Genomic DNA, 17,689 nt, shown 5'->3' with positions numbered 1-17,689 from the left:
ATGCCAGAGACATTTCGCTGGAGAGGCAGAAAAAGAGATTGCAGGCTTCTGGCAACACCAGAAAGTGGGTGTTTTCTCACTTGGGAAAGATGCCAGCCCTCACCCTCTGTGGGTGGAAGTGACTCTCACCTGCTGAGCCGGTGGATGCTCTTTGCTCCAGGGCTAAGGAACAGCTAGGGGAGGGGCCTCTGCCTGGGGGCGGGACACAGCAGCAGGACTCAGTTCCAGGCTTGTCTCCTTCTCCAAAGGGGCTCTGAGTTTTGTCTGCCAACGGGTCATCATCATTCACTCCCTGCTCCCTTGCCTGGGTCGGTCTAGGGGTGTCAGTCCAAGGAGACACAGGTAAATGGGTTCCGCTAGATTCATGGGTCTCAAAGTTGGCCTCCCCGCGGGGAGTGTCAGCATCATCTGGGAACTTAAAAACGCCCGTTCTCAGCCCCTCCCTGGACCTCTGAGTGAAGCTCTGGGATGCGGTCCAGGGACCTCTAACAAGGCCACCGGGTGATTCCAATGCTGCAGGAGGGTGGGGGCCATGTCTGTTTTGTCCACCACTGAACCTCAGCCTCTGACACTGCCCTTCACAGCCCAGTAGCTGCCAGTCAATATTGGGTGGATGAACTCTTGTTCCCCAAGGGGAAGAAAAGACCATCTGCTGGGCCTCAGGGTCAATGCAAGCACCGAACTTACCTCCTTACATCATCTAAAAGACTCCTGAGGCAAGCGCCACATCTGGATCCTATGGGAGTCATGACCAACAGCAGTGGTAGGAGTTTCACATGTGCTCTCAGGTTTTTAAGTTCCGCAACAGTCCCAGGAAGGAAGTGTTACCCCATTTTGCAGATCAGCAAGTAGAGACAGAGCAGTGCCCATAATTTCAGCAACTAAGTAGTAGGGCTGGGCTTTGAACCCAGTGTCCAAAGCGCACGGACTTTCCACCTGTAGTTCTTTAGGAGCTGCTTGGGCTGTCTGATATTTGGGACAAGTCAAGTCACTTCTGCACTCTGTAATTTTTACAGATAGCATAGAACTCCCTCCATCCCTAGCCATAAGAGTCTCATGTCCAAAGGTTGACTTGTGAGTTGGCTGCTTGAAGACTCGGAAAGCAATCCTTTCATTTTTATAAAGGAAGGATTTCTAGGTTCCCAAACAGCCCACAAAGAACCCTTGACTCCTGGCAGCTCCCAGACCCTGGTAGGGGGTTCAGCATCCATGTCTGCCCTAAAGCTGAGGGCTTCTGGGTTAATACATGATAAAACTTCTTCAGGACCCTATCAATCCTCTAGGAAACACATCTGGGATTCAGCCTGGAGGTTGCAGGGGTTGGGTCCCTCTCCTGCACTGGGTCTGGTCTGGGCATGGGGTTCTAGCGGGAACTGAGTGTGGTGGCTTGTGCTACATCAGGTCTGAGGGGTCTAAGGGGGTGTTGGTCCCAGCATGGAGGTTCCTGAGAGCTGAGAGCCAGAGGCAACAGCTCCTTACAGACTGGATATTTGTACATAGGGACCTTTGGGGGCTGTATTTTCTCTGCCAAGCAGGTCTTCATCGCCTTCTTATTTACTTACCTGCTATGGCCTCAGGGCTCTCACAATGGGTTTATCCCATTTGATACGTATTTTTCCATTAAAAATTCCATTGTTAGAAATGTAATATCTAAGGGGACCAACATCCCCTTAGACACCTCAGACCTGATGTAGCGCAAGCCACCACACTCAGCTCCTACTAGAACCCCGTGCCCAGACCAGAACCAGTCCAGGAGAGGGGCCCAACCCCTGCAGCCTCCATAAACATAATTTAAAAATTATCCTTGGGGACTTCCCTGGTGTGTCCAGTGGCTAAGATTCTGTATTCCCAACGGGGAGGGGGGCCAGGTTCGATCCTTAGTCAGGGAACCAGGTCCCACATGCTGCAACTAAGACCTAGCACAGCCAAATAAATTAAAAAAAAAAAAAATTGTCCTGCAAACTTTATAACATAGGGCAACAATCCCCTACTCCCACTCCCAAGTACCTCTCTTGGTAACTCTTAGAGCTTTTAGCCATCTCCGCTGGTGTTTGCCTTCGCACTGAAATCTCCTGCTGATTCTATCTCTTGATCTTTCAGTTTTGCATATTATATATCACGACACAGACTATCACGACATTGTTTTCAGGCTAACACAGGGATGCTTGCTGTTTGTACGTCCTTGTGTGCCTTATCTGTCCTCATTGCTGGCTTGGCCTTGGCCCCTGACCACAGCTGTTGCTAGTATCCTGGGGACTCTCTTTGCCCCTCTCCTGTGTCAGCTCCAGTTTCCTGAGTCTCCATATCCTCCTTCCTGGTTTTCTCCCTTGTTTGGTTGGAGCACATCCTGTGGTAGCTGCCTGGGAAAGAATGTATGGGAGCTAAATTTAAAAAAAAAAAGAGAGAGAGAATCCTCACAAGTCTGAAAATATTTTCATTCTACTGTCATTGAGATTTGGGTGGATATAAATCCAGATTAGAAATCATTTCCTGCCAGAATTCAGAAGATACTTCTTCACTGTGTTCTGGCTTCAAAATTTGATTTGAGAATTTCAAAGCCATTGTAATCCCTGGCTCTTGGTATTTGACCTGTTATTTTTTTTTTTCCTCTTTGGAAGGTTTTAGGATTTTTTTTCCATTTGGATTTTTTTACCTGGTGTCCTGAAATTTCATGATAAGGCTTGGTCTAGGGGGGCTTGCCTAGAAGTCCAGTGGTTAAGACTTTGTGTTCCAATGCAGGGAGCACAGGTTCAATCCCTGGTCAGGGAACTAAGAACCCCCCACACACAACATGGTGCAGTCAAAAAAAGGAAAAAGGCTTGCTAGAGTTCCCTAAAGTATTTTTTTTCCTGCACTCCTCGCCACATGCAGGATCTTAGTTCCTCAATTAGAGACTTAACCTGCACTTCCTGTACTGGTAGCATGGTGTCCTAACCACTGGACTTCCAGGGAATCCCCATGTTTCCTACAGTTTTTATTCGGAAAGACTTCAGACATATATAAACACCACAAATATAACATATAATGAAATATTATAAATATTACAAACCCATCAGTCTATCACTGAGATGAAGGAAACATTATCAGTAAAGTTGAAACCACTCCTTATGCCTCTTCCTCTCAAGATGTATCTTGAAATCTGTTGTTTATCCTTCCTATGCGTTTATTCTTCCACTGCATAAAATATATGTTAATGCATAACATTTTTGCATGTTTTAAAATCTCCACATAGATGGTGTCATAACGTATTTATTTTTTTCTGCCATCTGTTTCTTTGCTCAGCATTGTTTGTGAGACTCAGCTCTACTGAGCGGGGCACGTTTGACTATCTCACAGTTTATGGATCTTTTCTTCTGTGGATGGTATTGAGGTTGTTTCCAGTTTTTAGCTAGTAAAACGGTACTGCTCTAGACATCCCATGGACATCTTTTGGAATTCACAGAGAAGAGTTTTTCTATAGGGCAATGATTCTCAGTTCTGCCAGCACATAGGGTCAACAGGGGAGCTTTACAAAGTCCTGATATCAAGGCTGGGCCCCAAATTGATTAGACCAGAGTCTCTGGGGGTGTGTCCAGCACGAGTGTGTGTCAAGCTCGTCAGGTGACTCCACTGCCCTGGACCACAGCACAGTCTTCCAGCCAGCAGCGTCGGCATCATAACAGAACTTGATAGACAGGCATGCTCAGGTCCTGACCCAGACCTGGTGGGTGAGATTCTGTTTTAGCAAGACTTCGGGGAACTGCACTGCAGCTGCAGGCCAGGAGCATCTTCATCTACAGGGATCGCCCCTCGGCGGCTCACGAGGCTGGCGGCTGGCCACACAGCTGTGGTTTTAAGTCGCTGTGCCCTGCACTTGGCAGGCTCTTGCCCTATGGAAGTTCTTTTCCTTCAGTTCTGGGAAATATTCTTGCATCATTTCTTCCTCAATTTTCTCTTTTCTGTTTCTGGGCTTGCAATTCTTATTGGTTGGAAATTAGACCTTCTGCATGGATCTGATCTTTTGGTGGTCCAACTGTCTTGGATTTTTCTCCCTATTTTAACATCTCTTTGTTTCAGTGTTTTACTGTCTAGAAGGTTCTCTCCCATATTTCCATCCCTTATAGTGCATTTTAAAATTTATGCTATATATATATTTTTAATATTCAAGAGCTTTAACACTTCCTTTTAAAAAATGACACTTTCTTCCTGTCTCATGGACAAATACTTTCAGAGGAATGTCCTCTGACCCCTTTCTTCGGTGTATTGGAGTCTCTGTATCTTTGGCTGTTGGTTTTAGTCAATTGCTGGTACTCCCGGCTGTTGTCACTATGACTGCAACACAGGAAAGCTAACAGGTGGCTCTGTGCATTTGGCAGGGCTTGGGAATGCAGGGTAGAGACTGGGAAATTGTCAATTTCAGGATCTGTCGATCTTTTCTCTTTACTTGGCTTTCCAGAGAGAAACTCAATAATGTCCTGTTTGGGGGCTGGCTCTGTGGGGAACAGGCCCAGCTGTTGGCCGAGGGAGGGGGGTGATGGTCTCCCCCATTAACCATCACCTCACCCCAGCCTTTGGCTGGGCTTGGGGTTCCCAAGCCAGAATCCTTCTAGCTCAGCCTTGGCCAGCTGTAAACCATCTTCTACCAGGGGCAGAGAAGGGCGGTCACATGCCATCCGGGCTTGGGTCTAACCACTTCTTCCAATCGATGCTATTTTCACATCCATCTTGAACTTCCATTTTAGGGATACCTGGTCCCTCCATGTTCGAAGCATTTGGAGGATTTTGTGGAGCTAACTGGCTTGTTACTAGTTGGCTTTCTCCCTTGTAGACATTTCAGGGGGTGGGAGAAGCTGGCACTAAACAAGTTTTACTCTTCCATCTTCCAGGGTTTAGAGCTCTCTTACCTACTGCTGCCTTTGTTCTTCAGTCGCTTAGTCATGTCCGACTCTTTGTGACCCCGCACACTGCAGCACGCCAGGCTCCCCTGTCCTTCACCATACCCTGGAGCTTGCTCAAACTCATGCCATTGAGTCAGTGATGCCATCAACCATCTCATCCTCTGCCGCTCCCTTTTCCTCCTGCCTTCAATCTTTCCCAGAATCAGGGTCTTTTCCAACGAGTTGGCTCTTTGCATCAGGTGGCCAAAGGACTGGAGCTTCAGCATCAGCATCAGCCCTTCCAATGAATATTCAGGGTTGATTTCCTTTAGGATTGACTGGTTTGATCTCTTTGCTGTCCAAGGGACTCTCAAGAGTCTTCTCCAGCACCACAGTTTGAAAGCATCAATTCTTCAGTGCTCAGCCTTCTTTATGATACAACTCTCACATCTGTACATGACTACTGGAAAAACCACAGCTTTGACTAAATGGCCTTTTGTCGGCAAAGTGACATCTCGGCTTTTTAATATGGCTGTCTAGGTTTGTGAGAGCGTTCCTTCCAAGGAGTAGGTGTCTTTTAATTTCATGGCTGCAGTCACTGTCCATAGTGATTTTGGAGCCCAAGAAAATAAAATCTGTCACTGTCTCCACTTTTTCCCCTTTCTATTTGCCATGAAGTGATAGGACCAGATGCCATGATCTTAGTTTATTGAATGCTGAGTTGTAAGCCAGCCTTTTCACTGTCCTCTTTCATCTTCATCAAGAGGGTCTTTAATTCGTCTTCACTTTCTGCCATTAGAGTGGTATAATCTGGATATCTGAGGTTGCTGATATCTCTCCCAGCAATCTCGATTCCAGCTTGTGATTCATCCAACCTGTATTTCACACGAGGTACTGCATATAAGTAAACAGGATGACGATATACAGCCTGGACATACCCCTTTCCTGATCTTGAACCAGTCTGTGGTTGCATGTCTGATTCTAACCGTTGTTTCTTGACCTGCATACAGGTTTCTCAGGAGACAGGTAAAGCCGTCTTTGTAGTTCATGCCCTTTTCATTTCTTTAGGTCATTTTGGTGGGGTTCAAGAGGCAGAGAACATACAAATGTGTTTAGTCCATTGTGTTTAACTAGAAGTCCTTGTCCATTTTACAAACATTTTTACACATGTACGTACAAGTTAATATAACTCATTTTGATTATTTATACATATACTTTTTATTCTATCAATGGCCTTATTTTTCAATATTAGGTTTGTGAGTCCTTCTAACCCATGCAGATCTAGTTTATTCCTTTTACTGAAGTTTAGCAAGTGTTCCAGCAACCACTGTACCATTTTTTTTTTTCCCCATCCGTTTCTCTACTTATGCATTTCAGACACACAAGTGATTGTGGCCTTTTGATCAACACACTGGCTCAATGCAAATCTAATCTTTATTGTTTTTATTCTGAAGCATAACTTGTCACAGGGAAACAGGACTTTTTTTTTAAACTGTCTGCCAGCGACAAGGGCAAAAGAGCTCATAGCAGGGGTCTGAGAGCCTGGAGAGGAAGGCCTTTTAAGGACCAATCATGGGACAGGCAGGAAGGATGGGAGGGTATGGGCACCACACACGCGCGGGCACGTTCTCTCTCCTACAGGAAGGGTTTTCCAGAAGCATCGCCTGCACCCTGAATTAAGTGCTTTTCTGCCAAACCGAGCCTACTGAAGAGGAGTGAATTAATGGCTTGGGGAGCTTTGCGCCCCAGCAGGGAACTCAGCTGAAGGCTGCTCTTTGGTGAACGAATTCAGTGTTCCCCAGAATCCTTTCCAGCCCCACCAGCCCAGGGGGAGGGCTTCTGAGAGACCTAACAGAGAGCCAATTTCAAGAGCAGATCCTGGGTCAGGAGGGAGGTGACTGTATCCATGTCTGGGGGCTGCAGCAAGAGGGGAAGTGGAGGGTGGACCTCTCCTCCCACCTCCACTGGGCTCCTCTCTGGGGGCCATGCTCTTTGGGGAAGGGTCACCCTCAGGCCTGGATGTCTTCCTCCATGAATACAAATATGGAGAAAGCCCCACCTCTGAGACAGCAGTGCACATGGGAAGGCCCCACGGGTGGGTCTGGAGGCCCTTCCAGTCCAACCAAGACGACAGCAAACTTAAAATGAACACGGGAGTAGGCTGGGGAGAGGGAAGGGCAATAAATAAAGGTCAAGGTGGAATGGAGTGGCTGGGGCAGGGGTGGGGGCGCTCCCAGGAAAGAAGGGGTGCAGAAAGGCACTGGGTCGGGGGAGCAGACTCAGCCCCCCAAACACTGGTTTGTTGAGTTAGAGGTCATGTCCGACAGGGCTGGTGGCCAAGGGCTCCAGGACTGGTCAGGAAGGAACCGGGAGGGGTCTGGCTCCAGCTCTCTCTCTCCCCCCCTCTCTCAAGCTCTTCCACTGGAAAGTCTGCCCCGTGCACCAAGCACACCTCTGTCCAGGGCAGGTGGAGGGGACCGTTGGAGGCCACGTCAGCAGCGGGGGCTGGCCCAGGTGTGCCTTTTACCTTTGAGAGAGAGAAAAGAAAGGCCACAGTACAGTGAGCAGAAGCAGAGTCCCGCCCCAGGGACAGTGTGAACTTTGGGAATGGAATGCAGGAAGGTAGATTCCTTGCTGGAGCGACCTGCACCTGAAGCAGCCACCCTCTCTGAAACTAAGCGGGGGAGTGCTGGGGAGGGCTAGGGGCTGAGCCCTGGGCCAGCCCTGCTCTACTGACTCAGCCCTGCCGAGTCATTGCCGGCAAGTCGCCCACTCCCTGTGCTCCAGTGTGGCCATCAACCCCGGGCTAATCAACACAGGTGATCCTGGGATGCCAGCAGGAGCAAATGGACATGAGAGGGACCTCCCTGGTTGCCCAGTGGTTAAGACTTTGCCTTCCAAAGCAGGAGGTGCAGGTTCCATCCTTGGTTGGGGAGCTAAGATCTCACATGCCTTATGGCCTCCCCCCCAAAAAATCAAACCATAAACAACGGAAGCAATATTGTAACAAGTTCAATATAAAAATGGTCCACATTAAAAAAAAACAACTTAAAAAATAAAAATTAAAAAAAATGGATGTCAGAAGAGAAGACCTTCCAGGCCAGTCCTGTCCAAGTAAAACTTAAGCCCTGGAACCCTGTCCATGTGCTGGGCCACACGGCACATAGATCATTGGGCAGCCACTAGACATGTCCTGGAGACCTGTGCAGGTAGGTACTCCACGTGAACCCTGGCACTTACCCTGCCCACAACCCGGGAGGGACATGACGTGGTCCCCACTTTAGTGATAATGCAACTGGGTGCCGAGAGATCAGATATTAGATCGAACCCTATGCAACTGCCAATATTTAACTACTTTTGATCTACAAAAATACAGTTGCATGTGGTTCGACCTGACGGTTTGCCCAAGTTCCCATGGGTGTGGATGGCAGAGCTGGGGCTAGAGCTTGGGCCTGCTGGATTCTAAACTGCCCTCTGTGGGGGGCTGCAGGAGGCTAGGAGATGGGAGAGGACCCAAACCATGTCTGCGGTGCCTTCCCCCGAGACCTGCCCCCTCCATGTCACAGTCTGCCTCTCTTTCTCATGCTCACAATGAGGGGGAATGCAGGAAGGGGAGGGGGGTGAAGGAAGAGTGGATGAGGGCTCCCACGGGGTTTCCTGGTGGGTGACCCCACCCCACCAGGCTCCCTCAGTCGCCCCCGTGCACAGCAGGGGCATCAGCTGCTCTGTTGACCCACACAGGGTGCGCCTGTGGATCCTCTGGCTGCGGAGGCGCTCAGTCCAGCTGCGGCTTCTTTCTGGAAGGAGGCCAGGGGCCAATCCTGCACCTGCATGCTTTTCTCCCACTTGAGAGTGAGGACCCCCTTATCTCCAGACTGCATGATGGTCTCAGGCCAGCTGAGGCAGGTGGGAGCTTGGATTCTTGCCCTTGGCTCCCACACCCATCAAATGGGGACAATAAGCCCCGACTTCTTGGCCGAGAGAATGAAAGTTGCCCTTGGATGTACAGGGTGGGCAGGGCTCCACAGGTCCTGATTTCACCCTTCTTAGGATCTGGGACTGCTCTGGCCTGGGCTCTGTTTGGGGCAAGCTGATTCAGCTTCTTCAGTTATGCGGTAAGTTTCTGGAGGTCTCAGAAACTGTCCCCCACCACACCCGGCCCAGGCTGGGCACACCCTCTGTTGGATAGTAGGTGTTCTAAGGGTGGAGTTACTGTGACTCTTACAGGGATGGTGAAATACTTGGAAAGATTACATTTGATAAAACTGAGGATGCTAACAACCAGTGTTACTGAGAACAGACAGAGATGGTCAGCCTTGAGATCTGGGTCCCTCCCTTTGTTCATTGTGGGTGGGGATGGGTCTGGCTCACCTGGGTTCCCCCAGCACCTGGCGCAGTGCTCAGTGAACAGGGGGGAATTGAAAACATCCCCTAGTGCTCCCCAGCGTTGGAGCACAGATGAGGACGAGGCAGGCTACACAGAGGGGAGCAGGCCACAGAGGTGGGGGGCAGACGGAGAGGAGGTGGGGGGTTGGAAGGTGGCTTAGTACTCACCGGGGCCCTTTGGGTCCGGCCAGGGTGCGGGGGCCCCCCTGTGGGTTGGCAGAGCCTGTCCCGGTCTCACTGGCCAGGCTGCTCTGGCTCCCCGAGAGGCAGCTGGCTGGGCGGGTGGGCCCCATCTTCAGTGACTCCACACTGCCACCTGCAAGAAGACCCCATGATTGGCTCTGGGTTGGGCCCTTTGGGCCTTGAACCGAGACAGGGAAGAACTCAGCCTGGACAAGGGAGCTGATCTAGTCTCCTCATTTGGAATTGTGACCTGTATCTATGCGACTGTCCGCCAGAGCCCCTCCTCCCGAGAACAGCCACTGCCTTTTCCCCTATTCACATGGTTGCCATGGTCTAGTGGGAGCCCCACCCTCTGGCCACTGCTGACTGGCCCACAATCTTACAAGGACAACTGAGTGGGCCCTTGGGTCATTTAACTAAGGAACAAGTAGTTACCCACATGAAAATGGACAATGCCCTCGGAGAAGGAGCATGTGGCAGGGGAAGTGTGTGTATATCTGTTAACACAAGAGGGACATTCACTGCTGCCTTTAGTAACTAAGGAATCCTCATTCAGACACAGTTGTTAGTCCCCGCCTGCTGAGAGAGCAGAAACGGGGTCCGCAAGACTCCACTCTGTCTTTCTGTCTCCTGGACCCGCTTGGTCACAGCTGAGAGTTGGTATGAAGAGAAAGGGAGAAGGCTATGGTGGTGTGGAGAGGGACGGAAGTATACAGCCTGCCCCGGAAACCAAGGCTGGCAGGTGAGTGTGCTCCACATTTTCCTAAGAGAGAATCTTCAGCTTAAAGGGGACTAGGAGGTCATCTGGTCCAGGGACAATTTAAACCCCATGCATCAGCCCTGCCTACTGACACTGATCACTTGGAAAACTCCATGGAGAAGGATTCTAAGGCCTATGTCAGGCTCTTTGGGAGAGAGTATCATGATCAACTAGTAATGTCTGCCATGGGCACAGGCGCAGAAGTAAAAGTATGTGTGCCAGGCATTTGGCATGTCTTAACGAGTGCAGATGGCCACCCCTGCAGGAATGCCTTCCATATCAGTTCTGGCAGGAGATCACCCAGCTTTCCATTTCTTTTCAGCTTGGGGCAGTTATTGAAAAGCTTTCTTCTTATGTACTAAAAATTGGCCTCCGGAAACATCTTGCAAATATCCCAGTTCTAACCTCTGGAGTAACTGTGAATGAAGCTGGTCCCATTCCTGGGAAGGCCCTTCATGCGTGGGAAGGAAAATGTGCCCCCAGGCCTTCTCTGCGTGTACACCTGAGCCTCCCTTCCGTCTGTTCGTGGTGGTTTTTTACTTTTGGCTGCTGTGTGCAGTTTGCGGGATCCCAGTTCCCCGACCAGGGATTGAACCCACCACAGTGAAAGCCCAGAATCCTAACCACTAGGGCACCAGGAACTCCCTTTTCCGTCTGTTCTTGAGTGGTGCCAACCCTGTAGCTCCCAGTCGTCCCAGCCAAAGGCCCACTTTGCCTCCTGGATCTAGAACCATTCCACCAACCCCCACCGAGGAGCTGCTGGGAAGCAGAGGCCACAGGAGGAGGAGAGCCACCGGCCTCGGGGCTTGGGAAGCAAACAGTGCTGCTCCCTTCACTTCCTGTCAGCTAAGTCAGTCACTTACCTGACTCGCCCCAGGGTTTGTTGCCTTTCGGGTCCCTGACCCCAGCGGGCGGGAGTCTGTCATCCAGGCTGGAGGAGCTGAGATCAGAGTCGCTGTCACTGTCGCTGGAAACCACTGGAAAAGAGACACCAGCACAGGAGGTCACCCCCCACTCACCCCCAACTGGCCACTGCCAGCAGGTGTGTCCGACAGAGGGGACCAGGGCAGGCCTCCTCCTCCTGCTAAGACGAGATGGCATGGGATCTCTGCCGGTCCTGGTGTTTGGAACATGGGGCTGGCAGGGGACTCCTTTCTGCCAGGCAAAGAGGTGAGTGCCAGGGCAGCCCATCTCCACACGTCACCCCCTCCCTGGGGCTGGATCAGAAGCCTCTCGCTGGGAGGAGCCGATTATCCGCTTTGGTGCAGGCCCAACTACTCTGAAGCATGCACTTGGCAATGCTTAAAGGCATCCAGTGATGCCCCGCAGGAATAATTCCAGTCCTCGCTGACCTGACAGAGGGCTCCAGGCCCCTGACATTCGCTAACTAGCAGAAGCTTCGCAACAACTCTGCAAGATAGGAAATAGCATTGTCCCCATTTCCCAGGCAAGGAAACTGAGGCCCTTGACCACAATGAGATGCTTTCTCTGGTGGGCTGGCTCCACAGACTGTGTTTATAACCACTCTGATTCCACTGGGAGGACTGAACTCGGAGCCAGCAGGTCTGGGCTCTCATCCCAGCTCATCCAGTAACTCCCAGTGGGGTCTTGTGAACGCAGAAGGGAGCCAGGCTGGTGGGGCTGGAATCTCAGGAGAGGGGAGGGGAGGGGGAGCTCCCATGGTGAACACCCACTGCGGTAGAAACCCTCTTTTCTGGACTAAATGGGACCATATTTGGCTGGTTAGTCAACAGTGGGAGTCGTAATACAGGATCTATTCATACATTAAACACTCTAGTTTCATTTTCAGCTTAGAAATGTGCATCTACTCGCCAATCTTTTGATGTAGGGCTTGGGTGCTTCTTTGAGATCAGCCCACATGGTCTTTCATGTCTAAACTGCATCTATACTGCATTGCCTGTGATTCCCAGATTCCATTTCTTTAAACTGAAGCTGAGCTTAAGTGGCTCCAACAGTAAAGAATCTGCCTGTAATGCAGGAGACCCCAGTTCAATCCCTGGGTCAGAAAGATCCCCTGGAGAAGGGAATGCAACCCACTCCAGTATTCTTGCCTGGAGAATCCCATGGACAGAGGAGCCTGGTGGGCTACAGTTCATGGGGTCGCAAAGAGTCAGACACGACTGAGTGACTGACACTTTCACTTTAAAGACACAGCAAAGCAAGAGCCCAAACTCCCACCCTCCTCTACTTCTTCAGCTTCATCCCCCACAACTGTACAACCGGCTCTCCTGCCTGAGGCTCCTCTGGCCCCAGGCCACCTGGAGCTCCTGCCAAACTGTCAGCACCTCCTGCAGGGACTGGCTTTCCTCTCCCCAGAATTCCCTGCCCACCCTTCTCCTCCTGGCTTAGTTTGGGTACCGCCTCCCCCAGGAAGCCCTCTATGGTCTCCATCTGGTTGGCCGAACATGCTGTGTATTTTGCTACACTTGCAGCAACCAAACTTTCTGCTTTAAGTGTTGTGTGTGTGTTTTCCCCCAGCAGACTTGGAGGTTCCTGAAGGCAGGGGCCAAATCACATCATGACTGAGCCTAGCGTGCTTCTCCCACAGACCTGATCCTGGGGGTGGGGCAAGAGGGGTGCTAACGGTTTGTTTCCAGCTTTGCCTTCCTCTGCCTGCTTACGGGTTTTGCTCTTTCTGCTGTGCTTCTTTCTCTCCTCACCCTCGAGGCAGAGTTCTGCTTTGGCTTTTTGGGCTTTCCAGATCTAGAATCAAAAGGAGATGGAGACTTGGAGGGGTTGGGATCCACACGCCTGCCCCATTCGTTGTATTTGAGAAACGTAAGTAAAGGCCTGACTTATTTTGCAATTGCTTTTTAGGTCCCAGACTGAGTTTCTTTGATTAAGAATCCACTGAGATCTGATTTTATGGGCATTCGTTTTACAAGCATTTACGTATTTTTTGACTCATGCACTGACTGACTAACCGCCAACCTTGTGGGTCCCCAGACAAACGGAGTGTGAGGGGGCAGGAGTGAGCAAGCATCTCTCCTTTGGGGCAGATGCAAAGGGATCTGGAATATTCTGCCCCTGCCCCCAGCAGGAGGGTGTCCAGCAGCCTGTTAGGCAGTGGGAAGTCCCTGAGGAGAACACAGTGACTGATCTCCACATTGGTTTTCTCATCTCCCTGGTAGAGATGCTTACTCCAGTACTCTTGCCTGGAAAATCCCATGGACGGAGGAGCCTGGTAAGCTACAGCCTGTGAGGTCGCAAAGAGTCGGACACGACTGAGCGACTTCACCTTCACCTTCACTCCTTCTTCCTGACTTGGAATGTTCTGTCTGCCCCATGCTGGATATGCTGGATCTTTGTAATTCTAGGGTGGAGTGGGAAATATGAGGCTGGGGCAGCAGGGGATAGCGGGACATGACATGGGGCTTCATGGTATGGAAATAATACCTGGATCCTTTGGTGCCAATAAGCAGATGCTGCAGGGCATGACATACCAAGAGCTTCCAAGACTCCGGGTTATGGTGGCCAGCCCATTCACCCCATTCCTTCACTCCCTGTCCTATCATCTGTGGCACCTGGTCACAGTGTTGGGTTGAGAGTGGGCTTAAGTTGCAAGAGTACTGCTGAGCTATGTTGCAAGAGCGTGTTTTGCTGGGAGGGGTAGGTCTTGTCCAAAGCCCCAGCCCTGGAGGTGGGGCTCGGGCACCATGTTGCCTGGTTCCCATATGGTGCCTATGCTGTGCAAGGTTTAGAAAAAATAAACCTCCCCAAGTGACAGTCAGTGGGCTTGTTCTTTGTCTCCTTTTATAGAACCCCAAGGGCCATAGCTGTGGAAGCGGGAGAACAGCCCTAGATGACAACTAAGCTCACAAAGGTGTCGCAGAGCAGAGAAGCAGCCAGCGAGGCCGCATTCCTTTTGAATGCATCTCCCTTGGCTCAAGCATTGTTGTTCATTGTGTCTGGGATTTCAAGCAGGGGGCCAAGCCTCAGCTTAGAGGTCTCTGTGATGCAAACCCAATCCTGTTTCTAATCCACTCTAATAAACCTCACTCGAAAGGAATAGCCCAAGGAAGTCAGCAGTGTTGACACCTGGCCTTGGCACTTACTGTCATTGGGAAAGAAAGATGCTGAAGAGACAATGTGGAGAACATCCCTGGACACTGCCCAATGCAAACGCCATTTACCCCAGTTCTCCTCCAGCAGCAAAGGGAGAAGTTTTTCTTCCTCCTCCCCCTCCAAATGTCGCTGTAAAACCCAAACCTTGGTTAATTTGCCGTTCGATTGCTGTTGCCACCTTTCTCTCTACACGACAGCTGCAATCGTAAATCTTCCAGGTCTATTAACAAAGCTTTTAGGCTCATAAATCTTTTGGCCCTTGCTCCTCCATCCTCAAAACACTCTGTGTGTCTGAAGGCTGATTTTTTACCTCTAATTCCCCAAAGGCTGAGTCTAGGATGGCCTGGTTGGTGACAAGTGCTTGTATTCTGCCCACGCTTGATTTTTCAGGTTGAAAATGGGAAAACACCAGGGAGAAGACTGTCTTGATAGCTTCCTCAAAAAGAAGGTGTCACTAAGTGGATTCACTGGAACTCTGCCAGGAGGCAGGGAGGAGGCCCCCCTGCTGCAGTGGCCTGGGCCCCTGGACCACTTGCTTGGGGACCTGGCATCCCTGAGATTTTCCCATCATGCCCCAGCAGGGCTGCCCCATTCTGCCTGGCTCTCATCCTCAGCAGCGGACAGCACCAGCGCCAGCCATGCTCACTTCTCTGGGTATTTTTTTTTCCTCTTGGATGGATTTGCAATTTGATTGTCACCATGGAAACTCAAGAGTTTTGGTACATGAAGGTGGGGGGAAGTCTTCCCTTTCGGAAAGTCTTTCCAACTGCTGCAAAGAACATGTGTGGCAGCTGCTGGCTTGTGGAGAAACCTTGCCTGCAATGGTCCAGGGTACAGGCAGGATGCTGGCTACGTGACCTCATAGCCCTGCACTAGGATTTAGTGAACCCATTTCCTGGCTCTGATCTGCCACCCTCTCTCTTTGTGACCCTGGGGGTACCTCTCAGGGCTTCACCACACACAAAAACAGGCCAACCTAGACAGCCTAGACACTCTGGGTCTTGAATTCTAGGATTCAACTTCAGGTCAGCTTTGATCCATCAGTGGAGAGATCCCAGTGCCCCTCTCTGGCTGAGAGACGGGGGGATGTGATTTCTGGGCTACATGACATCCGCCTGCCTGGCACAAGGACAACCAGCAGCCTGTGAGCTTGGGAGGCCCTTGTGAGTTGCTGCTGCTCTGCTTGGAGGCTCCCAAAGCCCCCAGAAATTATGGGAATTAGAGAGGAAGAGATATTTTCAGCAAACATTCTGCCAAGGCAAAGCAGATGGTGGAAAATTTTGCATGCTAAAAACAAAAAAAAACCCCAACTTTTATTGTAAAGGAAAGATAAGGCCCCGGGGAATGCAGAGACATCCCCAATTAGCCTTACCCAGCCCACCAGGCTGGCGCGGCTGCAGAGAAGAGTCAAAAAGATGTCCCCACGGGGACAGGTGATGGCTGTGCCACCCGCAAGTGGGGCCAGGCTCGCAGCCCAAAATCCCACCAAGATGCCTCCCACGTCTGGGGCTCTGTTTGGCGGCAGCAGGAGGGTGGTGTGGGGGTGGTGAAGAGGCACTGGCTCTGAGTCAGACAGTGTCCTGGCTCTGCCACTTGCCAGCTGTGTGACTTCGGGCCAGTTCCTTCACCTTTGTGCTTGGCAGGCTCACCTATGAAAGGGGGCAATGATGGATCCCCCCCTGGGTTGTTGTGAGCATTAGCAGAAATAACACAGACAGTGTCTGGCACATGGCAGATGCTTGATAAATGAACTATTTTATTTGGGGGGCATCCTGAACTCATGGCTCACACCATGTGGCATGGGGATGGCCTCTGGACCCAGCATGTTTGATGCCCAGGCCAACCTCACAGGGGTGGACTCTCATTTTCTAGGGGAACTCAGATTTCCAAGTCGTGCTTCATGAGACATTGAAGGCTTCAGAGTCTGTCTGGAGGCTGAGCTGGATTGGAACCCAGGACTATCTGTGGCTGGAATCTCTACTCTTTCTTCCTCACTCAGGATGCAGGGAGTCCCTTGGTCTGGGCTTATCCCAAGGGCTCTGGCCCCCTGAAGGCAGGCCAGTTCATCCTCAGTCCCTTCAACATGCCTTTTCCCATCAGGCAGGAGCTGCCACGTGGGTGAGAAAAACACCTAGTTCACTCCCAACATCTAGGGTTGAATACTGGCTCTGCTTTGGACACTTCTGGACAAATACCGTAATCTCTCTGAACCTCAATCTTCTCATCTGTACAATGGAGACAATAACAATAACAGTAAAATAAGATCAAGTAGGATGTAATGCACTGCAAGTTTAAAAAGCTATTTGAGGGACTTCCCTGGGGGTCCAGTGGCTAAGACGCCTCGCTCCCAGCGCAGGGGGTCTGGCTTCAACCCCTGGTCAGGGAACTAGATCTCACATGCCACAACCAAGAGTTGGCAAGCCGCAACTAAGACCTGGGGCAGCCAAATTCGCTCATTCGCGCCCGACTCTTTGCAACCCCATGGACAGCAGCACTCCAGGCTTCCCTGTCCTTCACTATCTCCTGGCGTTTGTTCCAAGATCCCATATGCTGCAACTAACGATTCCAGTCCTGCAATTAAGACCCAGCACAGCCAAATAAATAAATAAATATTAAAAAAAACTATACAAGCCTATAAATATTTTTCAAAATGAGATTCCAATTCATCCTCTAGGAACTGACCCAAATTGTGCCTGTGTTGGAACGTTTCTCTCGCCCAAGGATGGAAGACAGCCCCCAACCCTGCTCTCCCTATACCTGCTGGTCCTTCTCACACTCCCCACCCCCACTCCCCTCGCCCCCCTGCGCCGGCATTGCACTGTGTTTCCCACAGATGCCTGCCTTGACTTGCCCATTTCTACCAGAAACCCCTTCATGGCAGGGCCACATCTTAATCGGCGTCTGCCTCCTTCCCTCAGCCCCCAGTGCTGGGCCCTGGGCCAAGCGGGCACTCAGTAAATACGTGTTGACTGCTTTCTGAAAAATCCTCCCCAGGAGAGGACATGGCACCCCACGGAGACGGCAGGACGGATGATGGTCAGCGAGGTAATGGCCAGCCAGCTGGGGCTGGGTGTTCAACCAAGCAGGTGCCTCCCCTCCCCAAAGGACACTTGGGTGGGACAAGCCAGGCGACAGGAGATAGTGGCCTCAGCCGGAGCCAGGGATGGACTAATGGAGGGGGGCTGTCGGAGGCCGGTTGCCATGGACACGGGATGAGCGGGCTCTGGGGAGGGGAGCGTACTGTTCATGCAAAACCTTCTCTTCTTCCAAACCCGGGACCCAAGGATAGGTTCTCCCTTTGCTTCGGAAACTTCCCTCAGGGCCCTAGAGAGCAGGGATCTGAAAGGAAGAAAGAAAAATAGCCTCAAGCCCAGGGGGCCTGTCCTAAGGAGGGGCTGAGTGGAGTCAGAGAGCCTCA

The 17,689-nt window shown here is 51.0% G+C and overlaps 1 protein-coding gene across 4 annotated transcripts in view; it reads right to left on the bottom strand.

The window, feature by feature from the left end:
• RPH3AL (rabphilin 3A-like (without C2 domains)) overlaps positions 6,273–17,689 on the bottom strand; it is a 138,049-nt gene continuing 126,632 nt past the window's right edge. For 3 of the 4 annotated variants that reach the window (XM_018064379.1, XM_018064378.1, XM_018064377.1), the window contains exons 7-9: positions 11,049–11,162; positions 9,411–9,558; positions 6,274–7,383 (exon numbers count right to left, since the gene is read on the bottom strand). In XM_018064379.1, the coding sequence (XP_017919868.1) occupies positions 7,380–7,383; positions 9,411–9,558; positions 11,049–11,162 (266 nt within the window). In that variant the 3' untranslated portion in view covers positions 6,274–7,379. Of the gene's footprint in view, positions 7,384–9,410; positions 9,559–11,048; positions 11,163–17,689 lie in introns of all 4 variants that reach the window. The other variant, XM_018064380.1, reaches the window with a different exon arrangement.

The sequence above is a fragment of the Capra hircus genome, chromosome 19, assembly GCF_001704415.2.
Source record: "Capra hircus breed San Clemente chromosome 19, ASM170441v1, whole genome shotgun sequence".
Lineage (NCBI taxonomy): Eukaryota > Metazoa > Chordata > Mammalia > Artiodactyla > Bovidae > Capra > Capra hircus.
The sequence above is the reverse complement of the archived record's forward strand: the minus strand, read 5'-3'. Positions and strand labels throughout refer to the sequence as shown.